This window comes from Phoca vitulina, unplaced genomic scaffold (genome assembly GCF_004348235.1).
Source record: "Phoca vitulina isolate PV1807 unplaced genomic scaffold, GSC_HSeal_1.0 scaffold2, whole genome shotgun sequence".
NCBI classification, from domain to species: Eukaryota; Metazoa; Chordata; class Mammalia; order Carnivora; family Phocidae; genus Phoca; species Phoca vitulina.
The window spans coordinates 58,217,034-58,240,876 of NW_022589705.1; the positions used below are offsets into that span (position 1 = coordinate 58,217,034).

Consider the following 23,843-nt stretch of genomic DNA (forward strand, 5'->3'; position numbering starts at 1 on the left):
AGAAATGAAGGGGTGTGTCTGTGTTCCAGTAAAACGTTATTAACAAATACAGGTGGTGGGCCGCATTTTGCTCGTGGACCTTAGTTTGCCAATCCCAGCTCTAGAGTGTTCTCTTTGGATTTTGTAATGTTTTCTCGTGCACGAGACTAGTCTCCAGGGAAGAATTTCTTACTTGAGTTAGGGACCAACACCTGAGCCCTTCTGAGGCCGGACCTTGCCGGGAACCTGGTCTGTCCCCTATGTTTCCCCTCTGGTAACTGGGGAGGTGGCCTCTCCAGACTTCTCTAGAGAGCAGGAGTGCCTTGCTCTATGCAAATTGCCCTGTTCTGAAGAGTTGTAAGATATGGTAAATCTGAGCTTAAGTCTGATTAAGGAAGCTCTCTGCCACAAAACAGCATACCTTTGCCTATGTCCTTTCCCTGTATATTTTCCCTGTGATACACCTTTACAGTGAGAGAGAGAAAAAAATCAAACCCTGCTTGCTTTTGTCACTGAATGGCTTTCTTGGTATTTTATTTTGACATTAAAAAAAAATTGGTGGTGCACAGGGTAGTTTCAGGGACACCAATATTGTGCTCCCCACTCATATATAACGTCTTGTTTCTTTACAAGGCTACTTCTTTGAGGGCCCGAGGAGATGGTGGTTAGTGAGGGGAAAGGAGTATAAATAAAGGTTACTCCTCTCTTCTTTGTAACTGTCAGTGTGGTATCAGATGGCTGATTTGGTAGCAAGATTGTCTCTCATTTCTTTGAATTGTGCTAAATAATACTTTTGCTCAGGTGAAGAAATGCTCATTATTTACATTATTGCTGAAGGCTGTGTGTGTGTGTGTCCTCCCTTGGCCCTTCCTTTTTGAGCGGAGAAGGAAACACTTGTCCCCATTTCCCAGATTGGCAAAACGAGGCAGTATGCTGTTAAGAGCTTTGCAGTTCTGGATTGAAAATCTCACGTGGCTGCGACAAGCAAATGTCTTTATCATTTTCCTGTGGAAACTGAGATGTGACTCAGCAAACAGTCTCTGGGCGGTCAGGGGCGCTGCGCTAGAGTGGGCTTCATAAGGCCTGGTACCTCCCTTCACCGGAATGCCCTCCAGTGAGTGGCGCATCCTGATGGCGGAGGCTGGGAGGGTTCTGCCCCACCCCTCTCTCTCCCACTCTCCCCATGCGATCTGCGTGAAACAGCAGTGTGCTGTGCAGACGCTCTTAGAGACCAGGTCACTCTAGCCCACCACCCCCATCCCTGTCAGATTAGAACTCCCGGGAAGTACACAGCTCTTAGAAGCGCAAGTCTCTGCTGTTATCTGGGGGGAGAGAAAGACGGGGGAAAAAATCACCACTAAAAGCAGAACTAACCCCCAGGGCAACCTAGCATGTGGCTGAGATACTCTGGCAAATGTTTGGACAGCTTAAGAAGATAAACTAGGACTTAAATAAATAAAACCCACTACCTGGTCTATGAAAAAAGTTAGATTTGGGGGCCTGCTATTTCCTGAAGCTTTCAAGGCCTGGAGCCAAGGGGGTGGGAAATGTACTATTGGGCGTTCCTTCCTGGTGGGATAGCTTCCTTCTCGGCATCACAGGAGCCTGGGCCTGTGTAGGGCCTGCCTGGGAGAGCTGGGCTGGGGTGGAGGTTTCAACCTGGTGGAGTCCTCACTCATCCAGCAGACTGCCGATGACTGGCCCTGAGGAGGGCCTCAGCCCGGTGCCCCTCCCCCACACATTAGCTAAGTCACTTTATCCACAGAGCAAGCCCTGGTGGCCCTCACTCTTTGCCAGACCTATTTTTGGGGGTGAGAGGACTGTCGGTAGAGAGTCTGCTCTGTGGACAAGCACTACTCAGTGGGCACCAGGAAGTTTTGTTGTTTTTTTTTAAGTCATCTCTACACCCAACGTGCGGCTTGAACTCACAACCCTGAGATGAAGCGTTGCACGCTCCGCTGACTGAGCCAGCCAGGTGCCCCGAGGAAGTTTGTTCTTCATTGAGCCACCTACGTGTGTCGAGGATGGTCCAGGGGGTTCCAGTGTTGGCAGTGACCACCCAGCAGGCTCTTGGGGAGCTCCTGGTCCAGAGTGAGGAAATGAATGACCCGGGAGAAAAGGAATGGATTTTTTCCCTTGTTTAGGATAATTGTGTGTTTGTGTTGATTTGTAGTCTCCTCTACTTGTCCTAACCAAGGAGGTGAATACCTGGCTGAAGATAAGCAAATAAGATGCCAGACTGGGAATGAAAAAATGTAAATTTTAAATTTTACCTCAAGCCACCCAAGAAACCTTTGCCAGGCCTTACACCCCTCTTTCCTGAGCTGTTTTAATTATGCCCCCCAGTCTCTTTCTGGGAGAACTTTGGGTGGCACTGTCATTTAGTGAGGAAGGGGGAGGTGAACCTGGGGGGGGGCCCGCTGACAACACCCACCAGTCAGGGAGAGTTAAAAGTGAGGCCTTTTACCTTTCAACGATAATGCACATTGTCCGGCAGTCTCATAGTTGTATGGAGGGCTTGAATGTGTCCGGTGTGTCCAGTAAGGTCACTTGTCTTGATTTGGGCTGTCACTTCTGCTGCTCATAGATGCTGTGTTGATATATACCGCTGATCACAGCCTCGCTTGTCTTGCTGGCAGCCGGGCTGTGGGGAGGAGGGCACACAGGGCCAGCGGGCTCCTTACCTCCTCTCTGAGGCCTGGGAGGGCTGGCTCTGTTGGGGGCAGCATTTCTCTGCTGATTCCTCGCCAGCCATCAGTGTGGGTTGAATTGCAGCTTCAGAAGGGTACTTGTCTTCTTAATTAGGGGTGGTCAGTTTTCCAAATATTTTCCCTTCTCTTCTTTAAACCTCTGTTCAGTCTTCTGAGAAGGGAGCAAAAAGCTCGAGATGAACTGCATAAGATAAACATTTATATCTTTGTAGTTAGGACAGGCCAAGTTGCAGATCGTGAATCTTCGAATAATGTTATTTTGTGAACTGGTCTTGGTTATACTTTTTCCCAAATTGGCATCCTCCTGTTGAGGGTAGATGTAATTGTAAAGCGTAGAGTTCGAAGTGACATGGGTCACCTCACTCTGGAGTGACCTCGCACAAGGGGCTTTTATGTGCATTATCCTGTAATCCAGGCTGCAACCTGAAGAGGTGGCTAGGTGTGGCCCCCCATTTTGCAGATGAGGAAGTTGAGGCTCTAGGAGGTTCAGTGACATCCTTTAAGTCCTGCATCCTGAGCTGAGCTGGGATTTAAACGTTTGGGCTCGAAAGCCTGTGTTCTTTCTATGGCACCACACTGCCTCCTAGCTTCCTCCCTTGTGGAAGCTCCTGGGGAGGACCCAGGCAGGCTTCTGATCAAAGCCATTTGTAGGCCAGCTCTCCTGGATCACAGACTTTGGAACACATTAGAACTGGCTGGGGACCCCTGAGCCCTTTGGCATTATCATTTTGTAGTTGAGAAAAGATGGCCTGTAGAGAGAAGTGACTTGCCAAGACTATACAGCGAATGTGTTTGCTGATGCTTTTTAGATGTTTGTTGAGTGCATACCATGTACCAGCGTTCTGCCACACAATTGAGGATAAAGTAGCAAACAAAACAGACAAACATCCCTACCCTTGGGGAGCTCAAATTGAGGGTTCCATATTCCCATGCCGTAGCTTCTCACCCTAAGCTACTAGACAGCTCCTTTATCCCACCATAGATTCGGGGAGTGCAAAAATAATTTTCATGTAATATTTTGAGCCCGAACCCAAGGAGAGAGGTGAATCAGCGGGAGGAAAGAAGTTATGTAATTGACTCCAAAACTAAAGGAGAAGATCCTTGGTTTGCATATTCATTTTCAATACCCATTCTTTCTGCAAGTATTTCTTGAGCACATGTTATATGCTGGGCACTGTTCTACGTCCTAAGCATTTAGCAGGTGAACAAAGCTCTGAAGGAAGTAGCGATTACGTACACTTGGTTCTCACTGGAACCCGGTGGCAGCCGGAGGTCCCGCTCTGACTCCTCCGTGGTGATCACCAATTTGTGACCTGAACATTTTCCCCATGTAGGTGGTGAGTGTTGACTGCTCTCTGCGGCCTACCATCTATCCGTGCCCGATGCCAACATGGTGGCTTTGCTCCCTAAACGATGAATACCGGCCTGCCTCATTTCTGCTGTCTGATTCGGTGCTCCATAGAGGCACCCTAAGCATTTGTGTGTTTACATAGTGGAAGTTTCTTACTTATCCTGTGTCTCAGTCACCACTTGCAGCTTTTGCCAGAAAAACAGTGACCTCTGCAGCCCAGAAGAATTTGACCAAGGATGTCTAGGGAAACTTTCTGTTGATAAGAAGCCCTCTGCAGGTTAGTTAGGGGCAGGAAGAACAATTTCACACCCCCTTAGGAGTTCTACGGGTTTTTTTTTTTTAAGGAAAGCCTTTGAAAATATGAAAGGCCTGAATGCTCCCCTTTGCATTTCCCTCCCATCAGCATTTTATCAATTGATAAAGTTCCTTCTGAACATGAGAGCCTCCCTGGCCCAAGTTTTCTCTCCAGCATCTGCTTCACCTTCAGTGATGGGGAACTTACTACCTGTGGGGCGGCACATTTCAGTTTTAGACGATTAGAATTCGTTTCTGTTCTCGGTATTACCACCACCAAGTAGAAAGACTCCCTCTTCCTTATGCATTTTTTTGGGGGGGGGCGTTAATTATAGCAACTCATTCATGTTCTCTGTTCTTCCCATAAGACTCCTCCGCCTCCACCAATGGGTTTCCATTTAAAATAGCTCCTGTTCTGTTTTGGAAGGCTTCTCTCCTGGCTTCTGGTTTGCCAATGTTCTTCTGAAAATGTGGCTTCCAAAACTGACCTCCAGCCCCACTCTTTGGCCTGGCACCCTCGAAGTGTCTGGAGCTGGCAAGAGGGAGAAGTGTGGCAGGGGCGAAGATGCTCTTGAGTCAGGAGCTGGCCGTGATCCGCTTTGCTCTGTGGTAGGTATTAAATACGTTCCCAGGCCTGTTTCCTGCTTCCAAATGCCAACATCCCTGCCTCTTATGTGAGGTTTAGCTTAATCCCCAACCTTACCTAAATGTTACTTCTATTATTATTCAGAGCTGGGGGTAGAATTTCCCTGTGTTGAGAGCGTGGGTGGGGACGCAGTAGCGGGATGCCCGCTCTGCCTGGAATTCTCTTCGCTGGGTCCTTTGTTCCAAAGCCCTGTCCAGCCAGGATGGTGCTGTTCTCCTAATGTTGCTTATTAGGATGTCTTCAGAGATTAGATGGGACAACCTCCTCGGTTTACAGCGGGGGATACTGCGGCCCAGAGGGTAGAAGTCAGCTTGTCCCCATTCTCCTGTCACACGGCAGGTAAAGTTAGCCTTTGTGGCTGGAAGCCAGGCTGCTTGTCTCTTTTCCTGGTGCTCTTTCTACCCTGGAGTGAGGCCAGAGGTGTGGCCCCTACGAAAGGGTCTTTAGTTTAACAGTTTTGGAATTGTCTAGGAGGCTTCCGGCTGGTTAGCCCTGGCCGACAGGTACCGGGGTTTGCACAGAAACCCTGAGTCTCTGCCCTTGCTTTCCTCTCTCTCCACCTGAACTGGGCGTGCTGGCCAAGCCTCAGGGGCACACCTGATGAGAGTCCAAGAGTCCAGTGTATCCGTCAGATCCCAAGGGCCTGCTGAGCATGAGGCAGGGGTGGAGAGCCGGCAGAGAATAGGGGATAGCTGCCAGATGAAAGGTGTTCCTTGAGGGCAGACGGGTGTGTTAGTCTTCACGTTTGTACGCATGGTGCCTGGCACATAGTAAGTGCTCAATAAGGATCTGTTGAATGAACCAAAGGATTTGGATAAATGAGACCAGACAATGGATAAGCTTGGGGGCAGCCTGCCCATCTGGTGGGCTAAAATGGAAACAGCCGATTCCTTTTTATCTCCCAGATGTTCTTGGAGCTCCTGCCCCATCCTAGACACCTCAACACAGCCCGGCCTCTGAGTAGGTTAGGGAAGGAGACCCTATTAAGAGGACACCCCCATATCTGGATGGTATGGGACGTATTCTGTAAGCACTGATTGCCTAACTGCCTTGGCTTTGGAGGGTCCTCCCTTGAAGGGCCCCTCCCCAGCTGCTCCTGGAAGTGTCCCCCAGGTATCACCGTGGCCAGTGCATGCAGCCCAACGATAAAACTCTAGCCGAAGCTCTGCCCTGCCTCTTCCCAGGGACAGGGACTGCCCTTAGCCTCCCCCCCCGCCCCGCCCCCCGCCTCTCTTCAGCTCCTGTTTAACCTGACTGACTGACCGCTCTTTGTGCAGAAGGCCTGGGTGATGGGTGAACATGCTAATAAAAATCATCGCTCCTCTCTGGGCACTGTGCCGTTTGTGGTACGTCTTGTTAATCACTTGGCAAAGAGAACATCAGGACTTTAATTCACCGGACTGGATTTCCTCCCAGGTGTCTCCCTGCATGGGTGAGAGGTGGAGGTGGCCAGGCTGGCTGGACTGTGGGTGAGGGGGGGATGGTGACAGGAGTGGGCGGGGTTGAATTTTCTCCTTTTTCTCTGCTAATAGTGTCAGGACACTGGCAAGGCACTCCCTTCCTGTTCTCCAAAAAACCCTCCTGAAGCACTGACCACCCCTTTGTTGCATATCCTGCCCCCCACCTGCCTTTCTTTTTTAAAAAAGTATTTATTTATTTGAGAGAGAGGACCAGCCCATGCGAGCGTGCAGGGGCGGGGCAGAGGGAGAGAGACTCTTAAGCAGACTCTGTGCTGAGTGTGGAGCCCAACGTGAGGCTTGATCTCAAGACCCTGCGACCATGTCCTGAGCTGAAAACGAAGAGTCAGATGCTCAACAGACTAAGCCACCCAGGCGCCCCCCGACCTGACTTTCTAAGTGAATCCACAGCCTTCTGTCAGGAGTGGGGCTCTGGTGTGTGTGCAACACAGTGGCCTCGTTTGTCCTGTGCCTGCTGTGGGGGTGGGTTGGGGGGCGCTGTATTAGGCACTCTGGGGAGACATGGCCAGCTCCCCCCACCCCCTGCTGCCGCCCAGCCTGTCCTTTGGGTCCCGGGGTGCCTGCTTCCTTTCCTCCCCTCCCTCCTGCTCCTTTCATCTTTGTCTTTGCTCTCATGGGGAATTAGCCCCCCTCTCCTTGCTTCCTGTCAAAGACCTCTCCTTGGTCCTCTGGGGAAACCACACAGGCCCCCCGCTGGTAGGTCCAGTGAGTGGTCAAGAGCCTTACCTCCCACTGACGGGCCCTATTCCCTTTCTCCTCTAAGTCTCCCCACCACGGACGGTATGGTGTGAGGTGAGGGGGCTTCACCCCCAGTGCTTAAGCCTGGCTGGCATTTTTCTGCCCCTGTGTGGTTTTATTAAGTTTCTCCTGTCAAATCTGAGAGGCTGAGGAAAGTCATTTTAAAGATTTATTCCTGAAGGACCCCATGAACTCTGGTCGTTGAGCACAAAGAGGGTTTAGTGGTTGGGGTGGGTGGAAGACTTTCCCCCTGAAGTGAGAGAGGGAGAGGCCCTGGCGGTTGAGGGAGTGGATGCCCCTGCCTGTGCATCTCTGATGTCTTGCAGATGCGGGGCAGGGGGAGATCAGGGGAGGGACAGATCAGCGCCCTGAGCTCTGGGGCTCAGCCTGGCGCCCCAGCGCCTTGGAGCCTGCACGCAGTTTCCAGGAACTGTGTGTGTGTGTATATGTATGTATGTGTGTCGGGGGCGGTGGGGGCTGGGGGGGCTGCGGGGAGGTGGGAGCTTGTTTGGCAGCAGGCGCCTATCAGACAACTGGAAAGTGCCAGTGCTTTGCCTGGCCATCTGTCCCCCTCCGCCTGGCTCCTGTCCGCCTTCTGCTTACCACAGAAGGGCCCGGCAATAGTCTGCAGCGCGGGGGCACGGAGCCTGGCCGGGAGGGGCAGCCACGGTCCCATCTTGCCTTTGTTTATTCCCGGCTCGTCCTGGCTCCCGCGCTTTGCGGGAGTTGCCAGGTGCGCAGAAAGTTTGCTGCGCGGCTGCCCATCGCCGTGGTTCTGTGGCGCGGCGGCGGGAAGGGAAGGTGATTTTGTGCCGCGTGTCGCTTCTGCTGTTTTGTCTGTTTGCTTAAGTGGGACCTTCGCCCTTCCCCCTGCCCACTGTTTTCCCCCAGCCTTGGTTTAATTTGTGAAAGCACAGCCAGAGCCGGCCAACTCGCCGGGGTCGGGGCTCGCCGGCACACCACCCTCCTCGAGCGAGTTAAAGGGTTAAATATTATGGGGAAGTTCAGCCGGCACTTGCAAGATACGGTTGCCGTAGCAACAGGCCTTCTAATCTGGTAGGTGACCTGAGAGACTGGAGAAGATGTAGGGGTTGGTTTGGCATTTCATTATTTCATGAGGCTGCCTCTCCAGCTGGTTTCTCTGCTGAGCTTAAAGCTTGCTGTTCCTGCCGCTAGAATTACTGGCACATTCCAAAACAACAGTGTTGATGGCACTAGCGGTGCGTTAATGGGGGTCTGGCCAGGCAGGGTGGGCGGAGGAGAGGGAGCTGGGTTCCAGGAACCCGAATGTGGGGCTCGTCCCCTCGCACAAAGAGGGGGGTGTGGGTGGAAGGCTGTGCACTCGGGTTCGCTTTCCTGCATACAATAGCTGCCTTCTTGAAACACCACCATGTAAACCGAATCCTGTTTTCTAGTGCACTGAGAGGGACTGGCTTTGTAGGAGGATTTTCAGGGAACTTCTTTAGTTGGACAAGAATCCTTAAATTTGGGGCGGCCTCTTTAAGGTGGGGGGAGACCCCTCCACTGCAGGGGCTCTCTTCTCTTGTATTTACCTTCATGTGGGTGTGGTCTAGAGATTCAGTTCAGTTCAGCACATCAGTTGTATGTCTCCTGTGCTCCCGGCCCTGTGTCCGGAGCAGAGAGAAGTGGGACCGACCGAATGCTTAGTTTCATTCATTCACCCAGCAGATGTTGGTTGGGTGTTGCATGTGTCGGGCCCTGAAGAGAAGGGGCAGGTCACACCACTCTCCTGTCCAGGGAGGCTCTCAGACTGAGAGGGGCCAGCCTTTTAGAGTGACCTTGTATTGAGGATACCTTTCTCAGAGGGGTCTGCTCTGCTTCTCCTCTTTTCCCCTTGGCTGTGATTGCCCAGAAATCCACAGGCCTGATAATTGGCATGCATAGAGGTTGTGCTTTTCTAAGCACTGTGTCCTATGCAGAGTTCTGTGTTAGCCTGGGCCCAGGTTCAAAGGGATTTCCAATTGGTTGGCTTCCTGGGTTTCTTGCTTTTCTGAATTTCTTCCCTCTAGAGAGTTTGAGTGTGCCTGGGATTTGTGAGGGAATTTTATATGGCTTACTCCCTCTCCCCATTGAAAGAGTGAGCTCTGTACAGAGAGGTCCGTGTGTTAAAGGCCCGGCGGGCAGCTGCGGAGGCTCACTGTTCCCATTTCATAGATGCAGAAGCTGAGGACCAGAGGCCATGTCATATCCACTCCTGGGGCTTTTGGATCCCAGACAAGGACTTGCCCCTGCTGGACCAGGTCCTGGTTGGACTGTCCATCTACTGTGTGTATGACAGGTGTGTGAGAAGGTTGGGCTGGAATGTGGTTCTTGATGGGTGGGACTGGTGTAGGAGGTAAAGGGACATGCACTCTCATAAGATCAGGAGAGTCCACAGACAGTAGGGCGCACCGGGCGCAGGCTTCAGCTTTCCGGTTCAGAGGATCGGCTTGGGGCAGTGGAATGAGAGGCTCACCCGTTGCTGGCCCGCGTGACCTCATGTTGGGATGTGGGAGTATGCTTAGGAGGGCACATGATGTGCCACTTGCAGCTGAGGGCCTGCGACCAGCTCAGCTTCTCGTCCCCGTGTGCTTTGGGTGATCAGTCCCATCTGCACCACAGTCTCCTGCCTGTAAAACACTGGCATTGACCTCATCATCCTCCATCTTTCTCTCCCATCACTCGGTCCAGGTCTGGAGATGGAAGCAGCATCTTGGCAAAGTCTCTCTGTACTTTTGGGCCTCAGACTGGCTTTTCAGTAACTGTAGGAGGTGGCTTTAGGGTTTTGCCTAGTTTTTATCTGGCTCGGGGTGTGATTTTGTCCCTTTCAGTGCATTTTAATGCCTTTCAAGCCCTTGCCTTTGGGCTGCTCTGTGGGGGAGACAAGGGTCAGGCAGCCTCGGGACCCTGCCCACTTCTTTCTGACTTCCATGGAATCTGGAGAGGTTAGTCCAAATTGGGTTCTGATTCTGTGTGTCGTTTACTTGGATCCTCTAAGCTCTTATTTTCCTGCAGGGAGAGATCTTGGCTCTGGGGTGGGGGGGCCGTAGCAGGTACACAGGGCCTTTACAAGTGAGGCATCTCAGAACAGCTAAAGGAAAAGATCTTCAGGGTTGAAGCTGCTGGGGTTGGACTGTATATATGTGTAGGGGTGTGTGTGTGTGTGTGTGTGTGTGTGTGTGTGTAAGTGGGTAAGTCACTGGGTGGAGTGGGGGTGCGTGGGTTGAGGTGAAGATTTCTGGGACCTCGAGGATATAAAAGTAGAGGTGATTTTGCTCTTTCCTACTTTGGCTTAGAATTTGGTCCAAAGTTCTTTCTCTCACAATGGGCCTGATTTCCATGGAAAGAGTAGATGTGCCGTGTTCTAATTAGAGAGCTGAAGCCTTGCTGGATGCAAAATAAGTAAAACCAACTGTATTGGCTCCAGAGCTGGCCAAAGCCCTCAGAGACCTGCCCTCCCCATGGCAGGGGTATGTGGAGAGCCTTAGTGGTTTCCTTACATATGAGGAAACTGAGGGCCACACAGGGGATGGGATGACTGCCTGAGGACAATGACCATCAGGACCAGCTCTTCCCTCTGACCCACTGCCCCAAGTTTCTCCCATAGTTCTCGGGTTTGCCATTCAGGGGATGCCCCTCCAGAGTCTGCTCATGCTCTGTGGGATCAGGTAGGTTTTGTGCTTGTTATGGAGGATCTTGGATCTTGTGGAGGTTCTGCTATCATTAACCATCCTGTTTTAGAGTAGGAAAAAAATGGCAAAGAATTTACCACCATATTGACATTTTAAAGCAGTTGATTGAGATGGGCGGGGGGGAGCGGTTCCTCAAATTTTGCATTGTCTGTGTATTTCTGTTAACAGTAATGATTGTAGTGAGTACAGTGCCAGTCATGGTAGATCCTCGGATGACCAAAAAGATGAGTGAAATACAGCTGCTTCCTGCTGCAGAGCCTAGTGAGGGGAGACTCAGGATAGCCACCCACGCTTTGTGTTTGCCTTGTTGTGTTAATGTTGCCATAGTAAGACATGAAATGGATGACTTTCTTCTCTGGAGAGTGGGAGATGAGGGCAAGGGAGGTGGGGGTTTGGAGATGAGATGGAGCCTCAAAGGAAGTGGAGGGGGTTGCGTAGACCCAGTGGGGACAGTTTCTGACAAAGGTTCCCCCAGGATATTTTGTGGAAAAGTTTAACTCCTTTTCACGATGCCCCTTGAGGAAGCCTCCATACCTAACCAGCCAAGAAACTAGGACCCATTGGGCTTTTCTGGAGAATGTCACTTCCTGGGGTAACAAGTTACTTCTTGCTAGGTGAAGTAGGACTTGAATCAGTTTCCTTCAAGCTTCCTAAGGTGTCCTGTGCTAGTTCTGAAGTTTTGGGTTTTGATGAGGAAACTAGTGTCTCTAGGCAGGTCCTTCTGTGTACCTTGATCCCTGTCTAGCCCAAGGCTGTGCAGACGGAGGGGGCTTGGTGTGTTTTATCTTTCATAATAAGGAAGCCTGTTAGTTTGCTGAGAGTTCCCACTGTTTCTTGGGAGTCCGTTAACGGAGAATAAACTTCGAGATGTTTTGATGGGCGGATGGGTAGGTGGGAGGCTGGGTTGAGTGGATGGCTAGCTGCTTGAGTGGGCCGAGAATGCTTATCCAGGCTCGGGTGAGTCAGAAGTCTTTGTAAAATGCCTGTGACATTTGAGGCCTTCTCGACAGCTGGGTGTACGGGCAGCAAGCAGGTCCTGAATCTCCTGAGGGCCCACTGAAGTTTCTGACCATTCCCTTCTAGCATCTGCTGGAGGTTCCTTCCTGTTAGGTTCATCTGTTGAGGAACCTTGTCCTACGTGAGTATCCCACATGCCAAAGGAATATGGAACAATGAAGGAGGATTGTTTTTAAAGCTTAATTTATATTTAAATTATCACAGCTTTACCCTGGAGATCTGTGAATTTTTAGCATTTGTGGCTTCAACAATTCACAAGTGACAGGAGTAATTTATAACCTCCCTGAGCGTAACTTTGATTCTTGTCCCGAGAAGCAGCTTGGCCCCCTAGTCACTGAGCTAGTGGTAACCGTGGCGCACTGTCCAGTGCCCACAGCTCTTGGGCGCTGCTTATTCACACATAGTCTAATTTCATCCTTACAGTAACTGGGCATTGGGTGTAATTGCTGTGGCTTTTACACCTGAGAAAACCGAAGGACTTACAGGTCCTATACGGGCTCGTTTTGAAAAGTAGAAGGAAGAAAAAGTCACCCCATCATTCCACCACCTGGATGAACATAGGCTAAATTCTTTTGGGGGGTGGGTGGGCGGAGGGCTGTATTTCCTCTCAGGCTCTTTTCTGTCTTGTCCAGTTAGCATTTCTGCATAATCACGTTCTAGTCAGAAAACTCTTATTACAAAAACTATTAGTGAAGAAGCTCTGTAGGCTCCGTCTCCAGACTGGGTCTTTTTCCCCGGGTAGGTGTGGTTTCTGGAGGGCTTCGCCCTGGGGCTTCTCTTCACAGACTCTGGGCCCAGCTAACCCGCTAACCCGGGAGCTTAGCAGTCCATTCAGCCAGCATCCCTGGCTCAGGCATTCAGACCCGAGCAGGGCCCTTTGTGTCTAAAGTTGTAGTTGATTGGAGTGCTAATGAATCAATTAGAAAATTACTTGCTGCTGAGGTCCTCAGCCAAAGGAGGGTGTACGCGGTCTTAGAAAGCCATCCGAAGGCCATATGCCTATAAATCTCTCTGGCTGTGGCCCTTGTAAATTGCGCTGCAGCCTTTCTGGGACCGGTTCATCGCTTGAGAAAAACGGGACCTCTTCTGCTTTGCAAGGGCTCCCTTGCGTGTGGGCCAGTTTTCTAGCATGTACTTTGGTCCATTCTTCCGTGGTGAGAAAGAGAAGACCAGAGTACCTCGTAACAGCGTTTGTGTCTCACTTTGAAAGAGGACCATTTAGGAGCATTCCCTTGTTCTTTCTTAGGAGCCATTCCCTTGTTCTTTCTATTGGGAGGGACTGTTACTATCTTGTGCCAGTTTTTATGGCTGGCGGGACTGGAGCTCCGAGGGGAAGCAGCCTGCCCTCGGGTCACGCGTCTGAGGCGGTGGTTTGGCCTTCAGATCCCCAGGTCTTCCAAATGTCCCTCTGCTGTCCTGCCTTGCCACACGATGCCGCCCCGAGTCCTAGATCTTAGTGGGTCTTAATAGTCCCAGGTGGGGAGTGGCAGGTGAGACACAGCCCTTGGGTGGTATGGTAAAGGCATTTCCAGTTCAGTACCCTGGGTTAGGTTTGGGGTGGGCGAGTTGGGATGACAGCCAGCAGCCATGGCTGAAGGGACCCTGGGTAGGTGATGGACCAGGGGCGTCCAGATGGCAGTTTGTGTTATGCATTTCAGGACACTTGCCAGGGTGTTTGAACCCGAAGTGGAAATGGGTAGAGGGGAGAGAGGTTAAAAAAAGTGACATTTTTGTGAATCCTGACCAAAGTGGGAGCTATCTCTTGAAAAAGAGATCTGCAAAACGATGAGTTTGATGTTTTTCTGGCCTTTCCACACCTGTTTCCTCGTTGGCTACCTATCTCGTGTGATGACACTCCCGCCCCCCAAGTCCTCAGTTTATGAAGATGGCTAAGGTGTCACCAATCCTTTACCTGTTTGCTCCAAGAGGAGCCAGTGTGCTTCTCCGAGGCTGAAACCAGAGGCAGTTCTGTGCAGGTTTCCTCTTTTAATTTGGCTTCATTTAAGGGGATCCTGTGGCCCTTTCATTCCCCGGTTGGGGGTGGGGGAAGCAGGATTCTTTGTTTATAACCTCAGATTTCTGTCCTTTCGTTCAGCGTGTCATGACAGTTTTTTGTGTTTTTTTTTTTTTTAAGATTTTATTTATTTATTTGACAGAGAGAGCACAAGCAGGGGGAACAGCAGGCAGAGGGAGAGGGAGAAGCAGACTCCCCACTGAACAGAAAGCCCAGACATGGGGCTCTATCCCAGGACCCTGGGATCGTGACCTGAGCCTAAGGCAGATGCTTAACCGACAAAGCCACCCAGGCGCCCCGTGTCATGACAGTTTTGATGCCTCTGCATCCAGCGGTGGGTGCCTTAGATGCCTGGCACCCAGCAGTCACGTTTTTCATCTAACATTTGAATGCTTATCGTGTGTCCGGCCCGGTTGTAGGTGCTGGGAGTGCGGCAGGGAGCAACACGGATGCTAACCCTGCCCGTCCTTGTGGAGCTGACATTCTAGGGGATGGTACTGTGGGAGACCTTGGGTCTCAAGGCAGTTTGTATATGCACTTCAGGACACTTGCCAAGGTGTTTGAACCCGAAGTGGAAATGGGTAGAGGGGAGAAAGGTTAAAAAACACCAAGCCACCAGGCTGGCTCTTTTTAATATGCCCAACGTTGTGCTGGGCATTTTATATTTGTCACCATGTTCCATCCTCAGAAGAGCTTCGTTAACACAGGTATTGTCACCCCATTTTTGCAAGTGAGGCCACTGAGAGCACATAGCAGGTGCTCAGTAAAGGTGCCTGTTGGCCGGATGCATGGCATACAGCTTGAAGGCAGTGGAGCTGGGTTTCTAGCCCAGTCCAGGTTCTCAACAAGACATCAGGCTGCCTGTCCAGTGCTTGTACTTGTCCCTTGAGGCCAGCTTCGTTTTGTGGATTTGCTTTGAGTGTGAGTGCCAGAGCTTAGGAAGATTATGGTACAAGGTCCTGTTGTGATCTGTAACCAACCAGATGTGTATCACCATCATCGCTGCCACTCTCCCTGTTGGAGGATTCCTTTGTTTCTGGTGGTTTCATAGAAATGGAAGTGAGATCTAGTAGCTACTCAACTTTCCCAGCCACTGTTGTCAGTCCCCTGGCCTCGCTGCTTGAGGCACATTGGTGCCGCCGTGTGAGTTGTGAGTATCATAGAGGAGTGAGACTGGGATCCACCTGCCCCTACGCCTCAGGGCCCCAGGTGACTCTGTTCCTTAGGTTGGCAAAGGCGAGGCAACATGTGGAACATTTAACCTCATTTGTCTACCTGGCCAGCATCTTGGTCATCCTATGTTGACTTGGCCACACCAAGTTTCAGGTATTGAAAATCCCCAACAAATAAAAGTCTAGCCCCTGGAAGGAAGCGGGTTGGCTTTCTCCTTGTGGAAGCTCAAAATGCAATAGCTCTGTGGGTAGTCGGCTCTCCAGTGTTAACCTGCTTGGCAGGCTGTTGAAGTCAAGTTCCAGGCAGGCGTCAAGTTGGTGGAGGAGGGAGTTACAAGCATGTGGCTGGCCACGAGGGCAGGGGAGATGAGGTCTGCTTTCTTTGCCTCTTGTCTGTGCTCTTGACCTTCAGGATCCTTCTTGAACTTCCTCCTTTTCTCTCCCTCTTTCTGCTAAGTCTCTTGACTTCCAGCCACCTTCCACCTGCTTCCCTACATCTCTGCATTTCCCAATACCTTGCGCATTGCCTCAGATTCTCCTTGGCTGTGCTCAGATGGCAGGCCGAGGGGACAGAGTCCACCACCCAGTAAAGATGACCTTGTGTCACTGTGACAGGGCTCTGACCTGTCCTTAGCAGATGGTGGTGGAAGGTCAAGGGTGGTTGCATGGATGTGTGAAGGTGGGTCAGATAACACTGCATTGGGAACAGTGCAGACAGGGAGGAAGGGGGTGGGTGAGAGTGTAGTTGCAGGTCATAGGGTTGGAAAGAATTCAGGATGGATTCGTTTCCCGGGCTGCACTAATAGACTACCACAAATGGGCTGGCTCTAAAACAACAGAAATTCATTATTTCACCGTTCTGGATGTTTGAAGTTCAGAATCAAGGTGTCGGCAGGACCGTGTTCTCCCGAAGGCCCTAGAGGAGGATCTGTTCTGTCTGGGCCTTTCTCCCCGCTTCTGGCATTGCCAGCATCAGTCTTTGGTGTGCCCTGGCTCTGCTCTGCCATCACGTGGCGTCCTCCCTATGTGTCCGGGTGCCCACATTTCTCTTATTTTGTAAGAACACCAGTCATAGGTTAGGTCCTACCCTATTCCAGTATGATCTCATCTTAACTTGACTGTATCTTCAAAAGATCTGTTTCCAAATAAGGTCGCATTTACAGGTACAAGGGTTAGGACTTGAACGGATCTTTTAGAAGGACACGACTCAACCTACAGCACAGGGTGATCGTGCCTACCCCAAATCCAGAGAGCATGTTCGAACTCTGCTTGAAGGGGCCTTAAAGACCTTGATTGGTTCTGTAATTTCAGTCAGTCCAGGGCATTCATGTTAGGAACCCCGTGCATGCTGGGTTCTGGGCTTGGCCCTGCGCAGAGGGGAGAGACTGCGTGGCCTTTACAGTAAGAAGCTTCTGTGGAGACCAGGCTTTTATATGCAAGTACTTGAGGGATGACCTGAGAAATGCAGACAGGCTTTTTCCTTCCTGCCCTATTAATTTTGGGGCCACCTGGATCCAGCCAGGATTTCCTCTCCCTGCCCTCTGGAAGAAGGTGATAGGGAAGGAGGTTGGGAGCCCCTGGATCCGGAGGTTCTTTGAGTGCTCAGTGTCCTCGTTCCGAGTGAGGGCGGGACTTAGAAGGTTTCTGAAGTGTGCTTCTTGGGGTCTGTTCCAGGCAGCCGTGGGAACTAGGAACTGTTTTCTTGGAAGGGCAAGGAGGGGTGGTTCTTAGTAGGGGCTCCTGTGTTTTGTTGTGGATAAACGTGAAGCCAGGTGTGGGTTAGTGGCTTATGCATCGGGCCAGCCCCTTTTCTTCCCTCCCAGAAGGTTCCTGTAGGAGCAGCGAGAGAACCGAGATTAGTCTACTTGCCACGCATGAGAATTCTTCCCACGACTTTACCGTCTTTCTGGGTCTGAGAAGGATTTCCACACAGATGACAAGAGTGGAGCAGAAAGCATTTGTAGCTATTGTGTTGGTGAAAACCAATGTAATGTAAATAGGAAGTCAGGATTATATGTATCCTCAAAACGCTGCCGCTAAAAACCACACACGCCAAATGAAATTGACAGCCACGTGACTCTAGCCTCCAGAGCACTGTCTGCAGGCGGCCAGGGCTTAGGCAGTGGGGGCACTTTGTGCTCTTCCTCTCCTCTCGTCCCCCGCCCCCCCCCCACTAAAAAAAGAGAAGAAAATTAATCAGGCATTTCCCCCAATTCTTTCACCTCTTATGAGGCCTTTACCACTCTGAAGATACAGAACATGTTGAATCCAGAAGATTCACCGCCCTTTCTACCAGTCACTATGGGGGACAATTGTTATGTCCCTAAATGACCAAACCACAGGGGATCCAAGGAAGTATCTAGGACACACTTTAGTCTCCCCACTCTGCTCTCCTGGGAGTGGCTTGCATCCCCCATTCCTAGAGGGGGCTCTCAAGAGTCCACTTCTGCAAATATTCATGATGCCGAGAGTGGTGATGGGCTTCACACAGGTAGCTTTGTGAGTCATTAGTTTCCAGTCTTACTTCCAAACAGTATTGTGGATATATGTTCATTGTGAAGGAAATTAGATAAAATTCTGGCACGTCCACTGTCCAGAGATTAATACTGTTAATACCCTGATTTGTATCTTGCTGGTAGGACTTACTGTCTGAACACGCCCCTGCCCGTAGGAGTCCAGTGCAGTGGGGTGATATCTGTAGTCCACTCGGCTGCTTGAGCCCGGCCATCCAGCCACAGGTGCCTCCCGGCCAGCACCCTCCCCACCATGTGCCTTCTCAGGCCCCGCTGTCTGCCTGGCTCCTTGCCACTATCTCCTTTCTTCCCCTCTGGTCTTCTCTTCTTTGGAAGTGCAGACCGCCTGCCTCAGTTTGCCAAGTTGCATGTCCTCTTCTAAGATTCTAGAACCTGTGTCGCACGTGGTTTCCCTTCCAGGAGGCTTGCCCACACACTCACTGCCTGTGGTGGTCCTTCTCCCAGTCAGGAGCTCTTTGTAACCCATGTTACCCAGAACCAATTTCTTTCCCTTGGGGAGAGGAGAATGGGGTGTCTGTCATCCTTGCTCCCAAGTCCTAGAGGCCAGGACTGCTCTGCCAGGGGGAAGCCCGTGTATGTCCAGTATGGAGCATGGCTTTCACCTTCACGGGCCCACAGATCCCCGCGAGACTGATGAGCTAGGTGTCCTCTCCAAACAGTACATGTACAAAGCACTGTGTGCAATAAGTCCAGGGGTTTGAAGACCCTTTGAAGCCCTTCCCTGCGGCCCTTCAGGGAGAGGCATGTCCCTCTGCCCCTGGGTGTGCCCTGTGGCTGGCTTGGCTTTCTGGTGCCCATTTTGTCTTCCGTAGGGTGGGGGCAGTGACAGACAGCGATGTGACAGTTACGCTGTTGGGATAGTGACTGTGGTTGTTAGTAGCAGCTCACATTAGGCTGTGCACCCACCCTTCCCCGTGACCCAGCAAGGGGCAGGTACTCGTAGCCCCATTTCTCAGATGAGAAAACTGGAACTCAGAGCAGGGACATAACAAGCCCAGGGCCAGAGAGTGAGTCAGAGCCGGGATTGCGGCATAGGTCAGTGTGGCTTCAGAGCGCATGCCAACCACCCGATTTGCCGCGAGGAATGTAGTAGGTGCTCAATAAATGGTAGTAACAAAAGGCACAGGGGGTTAGGGCACTGCCAACCTGTTGGTTGTGGGGCTTCCCCTCCCCTCCAGGTCCCCACCTGTCCTAAGTATCTCCCGGGTGCAGGATCTGGGCTCCAGAGCTTTGCAGGTGGGTGGAGGCGAGCACAGATCCGCCAATCCTGGGAAATGTGTAAAATCCTGTTCCTGAAAACCGGCCGGGTTCTCAAAGTGTCCCGGCTGGCGTGTTTTGCTAGTCACGAAACATGATCCATACGCTGTATTTTAGGACTTCCCATCTGTCGGCATAGGGAGGGTTTTCACTTGAGGGAGCGCAAAGCGTGGCAGCTCACTGGGGGGAGGGGGCGGGGAGGGTGGGCAAGGAGGATCTGTGACAGCAGGGTGGCTCTGCACCCCCACGCAGAGCACAGTCTGCTTGGTTGCGGGTCAGGATCAGGGTCCTTGGGAGGCTCCGGTCAGCAGCAGCCCAGATCCCTTTTCCCATTACTTCACTCGGTTTTTAGACACATTCCCACATTTTAGCTACGCAGACTGCGGTACGGGAGGGTGAAGTGTCTTGTCCGGGGTTTCAAGGCTGTGCTGATATCAGAACCTAGGTCTTTCGACTGTCCGGTGTCGTCTGCCTTCCCTGAGTCTGTTCTTCTGCCTCCGGGGTTCAGCTCTGTAGGTGGTACAGGGCAGGGTGTGGGAGACAAGGAGGACAGGGAGGGGTAGGCCTGGCGCCCCCCCCGGCTGGCCGCCGGCGGTGGAGGCCGGACGCTGAGAGAGGGCTATCGATCCACCATCTCCTCCCCATCTCCTCTGAGGGAGGGCCGCAGCACATTCGAGGCTTTCTTTTTAAAAATGCATTAACTTGACCGTAAGCAGGCCCCAGTTTAAAAATAAATAAATAAAAATAAGACAAGCCAAACAAGTGTGGGAGTGGGAGGCAGGGATGGATCAACATCGTAGGAAAACTAAGAGTGTGTTTGAGGAGGGTCCTTCTTGATGGGCGGGCCAGCTGCAGGCCAGGAGGCCATGCCTGGATTCTGGACCCCAAGACTGCGTTTTGCTGCTGTGCCCGGGGTTCTCTCTCTCTCCCTGGCTCAGTCTGTGCAGGAAACTTTACCCAAAGCCAGAGGTTCCAGAAAACGCCCTCTGGGGTTGAGGGGTGGGATGGAGGAGGCCTCTCATAGAGTGTGGGGGCAATCCATATGGGAAAACCTGCCTGGCCAGCCCCAGCTTGGGCAGTTAGGTCTCCTTTTTCGCCCTTAAGCCACCCTGGCCTTCTCTTGGTTTCTCACAGGGGCAGTTCCCTGCCTAGAAGGCGTGTCTCTCCCTTCCCTTGCCCTCTGGTCTCCAGTTTAGCACCTGCCCATCCTTCAGATCTCAGCCCCAAGGGTACCTCCTGATCTCCGCCTCCTGTCATAGACCCCCAAGGCTCTCAGTACTTCTCTTTTGTAGTGCTGACCACAAGCATAATAAAAGAATTAACTTACCTTTTCCAGCATTTAGCAATTAAGCTTGGGGAAGGCAGGGACTAATCTGTCCTGTTTGCGCAGCACGGCACAGTAAAGGGGGTAGTAAACCCTGGTAGAGTGGATAGATGGCAGGTCAGGGTCTATCCTGTTTGGCCCATGGATGCAGTTTGGGTGAGGGTGGAGGGAACAAACATTGGGGATCCGAATTCACTGCAATTTCCTAATGTTTCTAGAGGCACGGGCCCACTTCAGGGTCAGGATATGGTTTCCGAGTGGAGCCCCAAACACTTGAAAAACAGGGAGACTTCTGCCCGCGGCCCCTTAGGCCAGGGAATGCAGCCTCCCGGAGCTCGTGCGTCTGGAAGCTTGTCCCAGCCAACCTGTTCCCTTCGTGGGTGAAAAGACATGGAGCCCAGAGAACAGAAAGGACTTGGCCGAGATCACACAGCAGAGCCTTTGAAGACCTTGAATCGGGCCCCAGTGTAAACGCCAGTGAATCAGGCACCCGGTGCAGGCCTTGTTTCCTTAACTCCGTGTAGCGGCTCTGTTGGGGAGGCACCATTTGTGCAGAAATGGAGGCTCTGTGAACTTGGCCGCTTGCTTCAGAACGCAGCAGAGGCGGCATCGGAACTCAGGCCTTTCTGATTCCACATCCTGGTGCCTCCCAGCAGCGACAGCCCCGGTTCTTGGACTGGCTCTGGTGGGGACCCTGCCTCCTGCTAGCTAGTGGAGGTGGAGCGACTTCAGGAGGGGGCTCCACTGCTTCCGGCCATTGGTGTTGGGGGGACTGGTGGTTCGCCGAGACCCCCTTTCCTCGCCCACCTGGTTTCACCTTTTTCTGTGTCCTCCCTCGTCCCCTCTGAGAGAGCTGCCGAAGTTCGTCTCTCCCCTGGGCCTCCTGGAAAGGGATGGAGGGTGATGAGGCAGAATTTGCACCATTCTGGGAGTAACTTTCCATCGTTTGTGGCTAAAAATAAAACATGCACTTGCTCCTCCCTGCCTCTGGGCTTTCTTTCGGGGTTTCACCGGGAGCCACTTGCCCCTCTGTTCCCTGCTCCTTGCTGCCCCTCAGTGGGCATGGGGACTCCCACCATTTGGGCACGTGGGGGGGTTTGCTGCTGCTCCCCCTCCCTGAGAACAGGGCGCACAGGGCCTCCACGAGGAAGTGCATCTGCTTTCTGCAGCAGCAGACAACCGGGTCGGTGGGCTGGTGCTCCGCATGCTTGGGGACGCCAGCTCCCTTTGCAAATAGCACTGCAGCTGAAAAGAGACAAGCCCCTTTAGAGGGCTTTCCTTGTGCAGCCTGCTTCTTTCTGATATTTGGAATGCACAGAGGCAGGAGAGATAAATTAATTTATTCAATTAATTTTGTAAATATTGACTGAGCAGAAGTTTTATGCCAGTCACATGACAGGGACCCGAGGGCTAACCAAAAAGCAGCAGGACACACAGTCCATTCCTTGAAGGTGCTTATCCTCTATCCAGGTGGGGGAAGAAAGATCTGCGTGTTCAGATAGAACTAGAGCAGGCGAGCCATGGGGTCCTGGCTCTCCACAGCACCCTTCCTTCCAGAATTTGGTTGCAATGTCTGCCTGAGTAGGGAGCTCAATGCCGAACTGTACATTTTGCCTTTCCCTCCTTTTAAGGCACTTTAATTCCTTTCTCCCCCAGCCAAAAAAAAAAAAAAAAAAAAGGGAAAGGAAAAGTTTTGTTTTTGTTTCTGTTTTTGAGTGCTTATCATGTGCTAGGGCTGGGTACCCTGCTAGTACTATACTTGTGTTTATTTCCGTGGACTCTCAGTCACCCTGGGAAGTAATTTTTACTCTCATCCTTATTTTCCAGTTGATGAAATGGAGGCCCAGAAAGGTTAATTAACTTTCCCAAGATCCCACAGCTAAAGTGTTGCAAAGCTTGGATTCAGATGTAAGCAGATTAATTCCACAGCTCACTCTCCTAACTGCTAGCTGTATAGACACATCCACACTCCCATCTAGAGTTTGCATTCATTTATCTGAGCATGTGTGTCTGTTAAGCACCTACCATCCATCCAGCATGAGTTATCCTAAAGGTGCTTTCTCTTTAAAAAAATCTTCACTATGCTTTCCCTTTGATCTTTAATATTCCTAGTCACCCTGTGGGAGAGGAATTGTACCCCCAATCCCCAACTTTCCTTTTTTTAAAAAAAAAAAACAAAAAACCAAGGTCTCTGTAGAGGCCACCATGCTTTAGAAGCTGCTATTAAACCCTCTTGTCTTAATCTGGAGCCTGTGGGAGAGAGAAGGCCTCTGAGAGCATTCTGCAAACTGTAAAGTGCCCCATGAAATGAAGGCCATGGGGAGAAAGGTGTGTACACAGAAGACTAACTAGTAACATGGACCTCATGCATCATACTTGGGGATTTCTTGCACTGTTGTCATGGTCTGGTTTCAGGTACCTGTGAAAAATTATGGTCATTAAAATGTAATTTGGAATCCCCTGTTGGCTCACAGCAGCTGGTCCAGATGTAGGAGGCTGGGGCTGTCCGTGCTGGAACAAGCTAAGGCTTGTTAGGGGTGTCACTTTGTTCTGCCCTTTGTGTTGCTGAGGAGTAGGGTGGGGGCAAGAGATAGAGCGGCTATTTTTATATTGTTCACGTCATGTTCAGCATTACTGGATGTTTGTGGTTGGGTCCCTGTTTAGCCTCAGCCGGGAAGAGAGAACTCCCTTTGCTGCCTTGGTCTGTGTGGAAACTCAGGCTTGTGCCTGTTGGGTTCGTATATTTTTCTAAAGGCAGAGGGACCCAAAGTGACCATGCAGTCACCCTAGATAGGTCGGAGTTGTCTTATTAGGGCTGAGGTTTCCAGGGCTCTGCAGACTCCTTCCTGGGGTGGAAGGGAGCCTCAGAGGCAAGAGGCTCTGTTGTCCTCATCCACTTCTTTATTACATTCAACAGATGGGATTTCCGTGTGAGATACACGCCAGATCTTTTTCCAGGTACTTGGAAAGCAAAGTTGAGCCTTGAACAAACGAAGGGGTTAAGGGACAGCCCCCACTCAGTAGAACTCCCAAGTGTCACTTTTGACTCCCCCAAAACTTAACTATTAATGATAGCTTCCTTTTGACCGGAAGCCTTACCGATAGCATAAACAGTGGATGAACGCGTGTTTTGTATGTTCTTTGTATTATATAGTGTATTCTTATAATAAAGTGAACTGGGGAAGAGGAAAAGTTACTAAGAAAATCATAAGGAAGGGAAAATACATTTACAGTACTGCACTGCAAGAAATCTGTGTGTAAGTGGGCGTGCGCGTTCAAACCCGTGTCGTTCAAGGTCAACTGTATTATCCCTCAAGGATTTCATAGTCTAGTCGGGGAAATGGCTGGGTTTTGTTGTAGGTACTGGCTACCCTGTACTGTCTTAGGGGCCACAGGGGCTGTGGGAACGTGGAAGAGGGGCACCTGGACCACACCGGGCGTCAGAGGTGGCTTCCTGGAGGAGGCGTTGAGTTGTAGGAGTTGACTTAATGAATTGGGGGACAAGAGGTTTCAAGTATGCATTTTGGTTCTATTTGCTGTTGAGCTTTATTTGTATACATACATGATGGTATGGGTGGTTGTAAGTCATTATATCTTATTTCATTACTCAGTTGAAGTCCTGGGATTTTATTTCTA

The 23,843-nt window shown here is 51.2% G+C and overlaps 1 protein-coding gene across 4 annotated transcripts in view; it reads left to right on the plus strand.

Annotated features, from left to right (window-relative positions):
- Positions 1 to 23,843, plus strand: part of SSBP3 (single stranded DNA binding protein 3) — a 161,832-nt gene that overhangs the window by 38,942 nt on the left and 99,047 nt on the right. The window contains exon 1 of one of the 4 annotated variants that reach the window (XM_032428288.1): positions 4,763 to 4,944. The exons of the other annotated variants lie outside the window; for them this stretch is intronic. Coding sequence (XP_032284179.1) covers positions 4,804 to 4,944 — 141 coding nt within the window. The 5' untranslated portion in view covers positions 4,763 to 4,803. Of the gene's footprint in view, positions 1 to 4,762; positions 4,945 to 23,843 lie in introns of those variants that run through there. 4 annotated transcript variants of the gene reach the window in all.